Genomic DNA, 7735 nt, shown 5'->3' with positions numbered 1-7735 from the left:
TTTCTATGGGGTTGAGATCTGGAGACTGGCTAGGCCACTCCAGGACCTTGAAATGCTTCTTACGAAGCCACTCCTTCGTTGCCCGGGCGGTGTGTTTGGGATCATTGTCATGCTGAAAGACCCAGCCACGTTTCATCTTCAATGCCCTTGCTGATGGAAGGAGGTTGTCACTCAAAATCTCACGATACATTCTTTCCTTTACACGGATCAGTCGTCCTGGTCCCTTTGCAGAAAAACAGCCCCAAAGCATGATGTTTCCACCCCCATGTTTCACAGTAGGTATGGTGTTCTTTGGATGCAACTCAGCATTCTTTCTCCTCCAAACACGTCTAGTTGAGTTTTTACCAAAAAGTTCTATTTTGGTTTCATCTGACCATATGACATTCTCCCAATCCTCTTCTGGATCATCTAAATGCTCTTTAGCAAACTTAGAGGGCCTGGACATGTACTGGCTTAAGCAGGGGGACACGTCTGGCACTGCAGGATTTGAGTCCCTGGCGGCGTAGTGTGTTACTGATGGTATCCTTTGTTACTTTGGTCCCAGCTCTCTGCAGGTCATTGACTAGGTCCCCCCGTGTGGTTCTGGGATTTTTGCTCACCGTTCTTGTGATCATTTTGACCCCACGGGGTGAGATCTTGCGTGGAGCCCCAGATCGAGGGAGATTATCAGTGGTCTTGTATGTCTTCCATTTTCTAATAATTGCGCCCACAGTTGATTTCTTCACACCAAGCTGCTTACCTATTATAGATTCAGTCTTCCCAGCCTGGTGCAGGTCTACAATTTTGTTTCTGGTGTCCTTTGACAGCTCTTTGGTCTTGGCCATAGTGGAGTTTGGAGTGTGACTGTTTGAGGTTGTGGACAGGTGTCTTTTATACTGATAACGAGTTCAAACAGGTGCCATTAATACAGTTAACAAGTGGAGGACAGAGGAGGCTCTTAAAGAAGAAGTTACAGGTCTGTGAGAGCCAGAAATCTTGTTTGTTTTTTAGGTGACCAAATACTTATTTTCCACCATAATTTGCAAATAAATTCTTTAAAAATCAGACAAATTTGATTTTCTGGATTTTTTTTTTCTCATTTTGTCTCTCATAGTTGAGGTATACCAAGGATGAAAATTACAGGCCTCTCATCTTTTTAAGTGGGAGAACTTGCACAATTGGTGGCTGACTAAATACTTTTTTGCCCCACTGTATGTTCAGCTCCTACAAAGACATCATATAAACTGCGTGTCACCTGTTGTGGGGCAGGCCTGTCCCGTGTGGGAGAGAGACGGGTGCTGCTGGGAGTGGGCCGGGTGCTGTTGGTGCTGTTGGAGCTGGGTGTGCGCCTGGTGCTGGCTGTGGCCGGAGTGTGGGGAGAGGTGCTGCTGCGAGTGGAGAGGATGGTGCGAGGCCTGGCCGTGGGCGTGTTGGTGGAGGTGGCTCACTCCGTTCCCAGCCCCAGGAGAGTGCTGGTAGGAGCAGGCGGTCCGGGGCGGCTGGGAGGAGTCGCCTGGCATTCCCATCAAACCTGCCAGAAGAAACATCACAGGTGAGGATAACAAACATGAACACTTTGAAAAAAATTGAAAATAGGCCGCTTCTTTGTTTATCTTTTGAGAAAATTCAGCTGCCATGGTTGTGTTCAAAACTATATATATAATATTAAAAAAGTTCGAATTAATATAGTTAATTACTCTCACAAGTAGACAGTTTATAAACAATCAATTAGGGTTGCCTATAAAGACATGGATGATCATTAAGTTTGGCCACGAGTGCGTGCACCTTCATCATAAAACGCAACTCTTTTCCTTAAGTGCATTTATTGTCCTTAGACGAGAAGATTTTGACTTTTCTTTTATCTACCGTTTCATTGTTTATCGCTGAAAGACAGACCTCTTTAAAGATCAGCAAAGTGAGACACAGGTACTTTAGTTTATCCTTTTCTGACCAACAAATCAAAGTGAAATCCATGAGCGTACGGAGCACTGAGGGTATCCAAGCAGGGGAGTTTTCCACTCCCGCCTGTGGGAGTCGTTACGCTTTACGTGCCTTTAAAAAAGTATATCTTATTCCAATTCCTTTATTCTCACTGCCATGTGTCGGCTCAATGCTTTCTGAAAAATGCTTTATAGACATTTTTTGTTCCGTTTGTAAGTCATTGCAGGTTTTTTACTGCCTTGGTTTTGTTTCACATTCCTAATATATTGCACTGTATGGGTGTTGGGAGGGTTTTGGGGTCCTAGAGGGACAAGTTGATTTTAAATGTGACAAAAGGGAGAGAAGACTCTGGTTAAAGCTTGGTTGAAAAATAAAGTATTTTTTTACACCCGATTTTGCATGTTGCTTTTACAGTTGATTACAAGCCTTTTTTTAAAAAATATATATTTGGTCTCCATTATTGTGCTGTAATTTATGAGGATGAATATTGAGCAGAGTCACTTATATTTTGCTGTGTGGTGTTGGACTCACAGTGGTTTTTCACAATGAGAGGATGAGCTTTTCTGTCTTTGTGACTCAAATGTTCCAATGCCACGACTGCTGACATCGTTTCCTGTTAAGCCTCACACTTAGAAAACCCTTTCAAGGATCTACTGAATCCGTTGTCTTCTCCACTTTCCGTCTAGGTGTCGGTGTCATATTGTTTCTTCCCAACTAGTATTCTCACTGTGTTGTTTTTTCCGCGAGTGCCCCCCTGACCACAAATTGAAGGGACCTTGTCAGAGGGTGAACACAGGCAGCAGTTACGGAGCTCAACAGAGCGCATCAATCTCCTCGGTTCCTGAAAGGGCGTGGATGTGTTTCGTGGAGGAGAAATCGGGAGAGCGAAGGTGATAGGGGGGTGGTGGAGGATGGTGGGGGGGGGTCTGAGTGGAAGGAGGCCTGTTGACCTGAAAGCTTTAGGAAGCAATTAGCAAGATGCTTCACAAACTTTAAAACCAATCTAATTAGCTGCTATCAAAGCTGCGGAGCCCCTTGCTCTGCTCCACTGCAGATGTTTCCAGTTCTTTTTTTCCTCCTTCTGTTGAATCTTCCTCTTAATTGCCTTTACTCATTTGACTGAACGAGCCATAAAATGCAGATATGCGGAACAACAGATTGTTTGTTTATTAAAATACAATAGAGTAGGAGTAGAGCGTGATGGAGGTTAATACTGGAATGCTTTAACGCCAATGGAAGCCATGTTAAATACATTCCATTTCATTAGGAGCTTAAGCTTGACAGTTCATTATGTGCATGAAGCCTAACATAAAACGTTTACAAGTTTTCATTTTTCTCTGCAAACACATGTGTCAATTAAGATGTTGGACATGCACACATGAACAGATACACACTAATCCACACCCACCTTGCTGTGAGAAGGACTGCTCAAAGACACACTTGTAAAGACTGCGGAAAGAAGCGCTGAGGTCCTCGAAGTCCGAGAAACAGAGCGGCTTGTCCCGCGACTCGGGGACGGGCAAACCGTACTGGGGCTGGGGGGGAGGGGGGNNCTAACAGCCTCCCCTTCCTCACGGTCAGTGGATGAGGTACGGGGTAGTCCACAGAGACTTGAGACCGATGGTGAAGGACACCTCCGGAGGGACCAGTTGCTTGCGACCCACCACAGACGACGAGTGACGGATGTTCAGCATTCGTGTAGGAGCACAAAGGTCCCAGTATCCTAGACAATAAATGATGGCACCATACGAGTATAATTATAAACTTACTAGTCAACAGACATACAAACAATGAACTTAGGTCAGTAAAGGTAAAACCGAAAAAATCGGCACACCTCCAAGCGATACTCCTGCTCGGGTGTAGTCCCCAGTGGCTCCGGTTTTGCTCGTCGAAGTAGTCGGGAGGGCGACAGTAGGCAGTGGTGGTTTGATGTTGAGGATGTTGTCAGCTGTGTTACTCGTAGGTACGGACTAGTTCGGACTTCGTTCGGGGCATGGGAGTTGGTCATGCGAAGTCCGGGCGACCGAGACGGGTCTTCGACACGAGAAGGAAAGAAATAATCGAGGTGCGAGAACACCCGGTGCGGTACGAACGTGCCCACACTAGAAGGCTTCAGTTAGTACTTACTCTCACGTGAGTACTCAGGAACTCATTGTCGCGGGCGCTATAAAATTGCGGACCCTCAAAGTATCAATGTAAAAATTTTGTTAAAAAACCGGCTCGGATTTCACGACATGTATGTCATTTTTATGAAATGTTATTCCTGTGCAAATGTTGTTTATTGTGTGTCGTGTCAAACACGTCTTATAGTCATCGTGCCGAAAATAAAAACACAGCGTGGCAACTGAGAAAACACACATCAGCATCAACTTAGTTGTTTGATACTACTCTTTAAAAAAAGTTACAATATAACAGACATCTATTTGAATGTAGAACCAGTGTGCATTGTTCATTGGAGAACTTTGGGTGGTTAAAGATCAATCAGTTGTTCAAATTAAAATCCTTGGCTTTAGGCACATGCTCTGGTTATTCTGCACTAAGTTTTGGGATAAAGGCCCACAGACTGTCTGCAGAAAGGAAGCCAATCAGCTCGATAAGAGCTTCACACTCACAGGCAGCTCCGATGAGCAGAATGAAGACCAGAGACATCATGGTTGCTGTGTGATTCTGTCGTTGATAGCCTTCACCTGCAGACCTGGTTTATATCCTCAGTCAGGAGAGCTGCCCTGCTGTCCGGCCCTCCTCATTGGTCAGCAAGGAGCCAATCTCTGCTGCAGGAGGTTGGAGTTAGGTGATTCATTTAAAGAATTACATAAAAAATATCTTTGTTGAAGTAAGGATAGCTTTCTTGTTAGAAAATTGGGAAAAGTAAAAGGGGAAAGTATGGATAATACAAGTCCAAATAATTCTTATACGATCACTAATATCTAATCAATGTAATACTTGAACCTATTTTTTGTTGTTTTGGGTGGTTAGGCCAAAGGACCCTGACCAAGCGTCGGTTTTTGAAATGCAGGGAGTGATCTTGTAAAGTTATTGTAAAAAACGACATTATTACCACATATTTTTATATGCCACATTTGACATAAGATTCAACATTCACAGACCAATGTATTGCTAGGAATGGCTTTTGTCTTGACTGTCAGGATGACACAGAAGTTGAGGGTAAAATGCAGTTTTTTAATCCACTTCACTTATCTATAAGCTATAAATGCACAATATAATTATGGTTTGGATGCCAAATAAAGGATTTAGCCCTAGAAAAGTATTTATTGGTGAGAAGCAGTACAGTATATGGTGTTTGATAAAGCACCACTTTGTCAAACTCATCTCTAAATAAAAACATCAATCATTTAAATTAGGTTTCTATGGAGTCATTTCTCACAGTGAGTGTTTCTGCTCCTTTTATTTTGCCTAAAAAAACTAAAACATTTGTGACTCATAACTTTCTAAAGGTTTGAATCCACCTCTCAAAGTTGACTTGTGTTTCTCGGTCAGATTGCACAGGTAAACAGGTCCCCTCTATATTTAGATGTGTGCTAACTGTATCTCACAGCTGTGGGTTTTTCAGCATCTGTTACCTAAAAACTAAATTCAGATAGGAAGGCTTTATAAACATTTTTAAAAGTCACTTTTCAATAGCTGGAAAGCATTTGGAGGAAGTCCTCAGTTTCTTCACACGAAGGTATCAAAACAACAATGAAATAATACTGCTGTCAGTAAAATGTAGTTTAAGTAGATAAGTATTTCTAGACAAATGGATTTAATGTATCAAAAGTAAAAGGTACACATTGTGCAGAATAGTCCATACTAGAGTATTAAGTTGAAGAGTCCAGAAATATAAAGTCAGAGTTGTTGTGAGACAAGTTACAGCTTAATCCTTTTTATTAGTAAATGTTGATTTCATGTGAATCCTAGCAACTCTTCCCTAAATATAGTTTTGCAGCCATATGAAATACTTTTGTGTTTAAGCATAGTGTTTTAATCTGTAATAATGCAAAACAAAAAGTAAGTAAATATTTTTTGTAATACAGTTAAATATTTAGTTTTTCAAATGTAGTGGATTAGAAGTATGAAGTAACATTAATGGTACATAATTAAATTAGGTTGATGTACATGTGGCTCTAACCCACAGCACCGCACACTCTGTGACATTGCACTCATTTACAATAAAGTTGAATCTAATATACATTAACATTATCCTTAAGTACAGTATTTGAGTAAATGTCCGAAGTTAGAAAGCACTTTGCAACAGGAAAATGTAAGAGCTTATATATTATGCATTACTAAGAACATGTTAAAAATGATAATGGCACAAACTACTGCCGTCAATGCAATACAACACGAGTACCTATATTGGAAACAAGAGGCAAGGCAACCAAAACTAAATAAGTAAACTAAACTATTATTAAAGAAATACCTAATAACACAAAAAGATACAAATTCAGCAAGCCTGAGTTGTTTCACAGAACAGATATAATTTAGAATAATGGGTCATACATTGTTCAGCCCCCACTGGGCATATGAAGCAGCATTTTGTATTGTATTTAACCGCTATTAATGGTATTATATTTATAAAGATACATTGCAGAACTGTTTTTTTTGTTAATGTAGATAGAAGAGATGGTGAAGTGATGACTCATTTATCAAATTAATAATAATGACTTTATGGAAATACTTTTTGAAAGTTGCTTTCCTTGATATATTAATATTTTATAACTTTATTAATATCCGTTCACAATTCTTATCTCCGAGACCTGCTGAAAACCTCAAAAGATTGTTTAGACAAGTCATCAAATTAAGTTCTATTAATTAGTCAAACCATATTTAATAGTGATACAATAATCATTACAAAAACAAAACAATGGTTTATTTCAAACCCTTTTTCTTATTTTACTATAATAAAAAACAATTGTTATAGAGAGTCCACATGAAAGAAATGTGTGCATCTTTTTCTTTATTAGTCCACATTGGGTATATCAAATCAAATCAAATAAAGTTTTATTTATATAGTACATTTTTAAAACGATTTTTGGCCGAGCCAAAGTGCTGTACATACAGTAAAAATACTTTACAATAAGGACACTTTCTTAACACCGTAGAAAAGAATAATCAGGTGAAAACCATATAGTTTAGTTAGTTATTTAAACGATAAAATATTGTAAAATTTGTTAAAACGGGCTCGGTTCACGACCATGGTATGTCATTTTTATGAATGTATTCTGTGAATGTTGGTTATGCTTGTCGTGTCAACACGCTAAGTCATACTCTTTGTTGGGGAGCACAAGGAATCTGGGGAGTGTAGGCAGTCCTTGTGAGGTCTCTTTCTGGGGTGTCCAAATTCCCCTTGGTCCGCTTTGGAGTCCCTCTTTGTCTCCTCCAGGGAGAGGGTCCTGCCTTTCTGCCACGTACTACGGAACACATTTAGCCGCTTCTATTAGAATGTTGTACCGAACTGGTTTACAAACCTTTAAGTACTCAGAGTATTATTCTCCCTACTTAGGCTCTATAGTTGTTAGACACTCTCGGGTAGTACGCGAAGTGAAAGTACATAATATCTGGAGTACTTAAAGGTTTGTAAACCAGATGATACAACATTTACATAATAGAGAAGCTAATGTGTTCCGTAGATACGTGCAGAAAGGCAGGACCTCTCCGCTAGGGAGAGACAAGCAGAGGAATGGCCAAAGAGGTACAAGGGGAAAAATTTGCACCTCCAAAAGAGACCTTCACAAAGAACATCTACACTCCCAGATTCCTGCTCCCACACCGAACAAAAGAGCTATGACTATAGACGTGTTTGACACGACAACTA

General features: G+C 40.6%; 2 protein-coding genes across 2 annotated transcripts in view; one reads left to right on the top strand and one right to left on the bottom strand.

Moving 5' to 3' along the window:
• LOC104955407 (forkhead box protein J3-like) overlaps positions 1–4572 on the bottom strand; it is an 11579-nt gene extending 7007 nt beyond the window's left edge. Inside the window, exons 1-4 of the mRNA XM_010782734.1 lie at positions 4533–4572; positions 3755–3954; positions 3329–3455; positions 1235–1510 (exon numbers count right to left, since the gene is read on the bottom strand). Of these exons, the coding sequence (XP_010781036.1) occupies positions 1235–1510; positions 3329–3455; positions 3755–3954; positions 4533–4572 (643 nt within the window). The remainder of the gene's footprint in view (positions 1–1234; positions 1511–3328; positions 3456–3754; positions 3955–4532) is intronic.
• A 3028-nt stretch (positions 4573–7600) lies between these two features.
• The window catches only part of LOC104955406 (forkhead box protein J3-like), a 15984-nt gene continuing 15849 nt past the window's right edge, over positions 7601–7735 (top strand). The window contains exon 1 of the mRNA XM_010782733.1: positions 7601–7612. Within this exon, the coding sequence (XP_010781035.1) occupies positions 7601–7612 (12 nt within the window). The remainder of the gene's footprint in view (positions 7613–7735) is intronic.

Source organism: Notothenia coriiceps, unplaced genomic scaffold (assembly GCF_000735185.1).
Source record: "Notothenia coriiceps isolate Sejong01 unplaced genomic scaffold, NC01 NC01_scaffold00024667, whole genome shotgun sequence".
Classification (NCBI taxonomy): Eukaryota; Metazoa; Chordata; class Actinopteri; order Perciformes; family Nototheniidae; genus Notothenia; species Notothenia coriiceps.
This window is presented reverse-complemented; position numbering and strand designations above follow the sequence as displayed.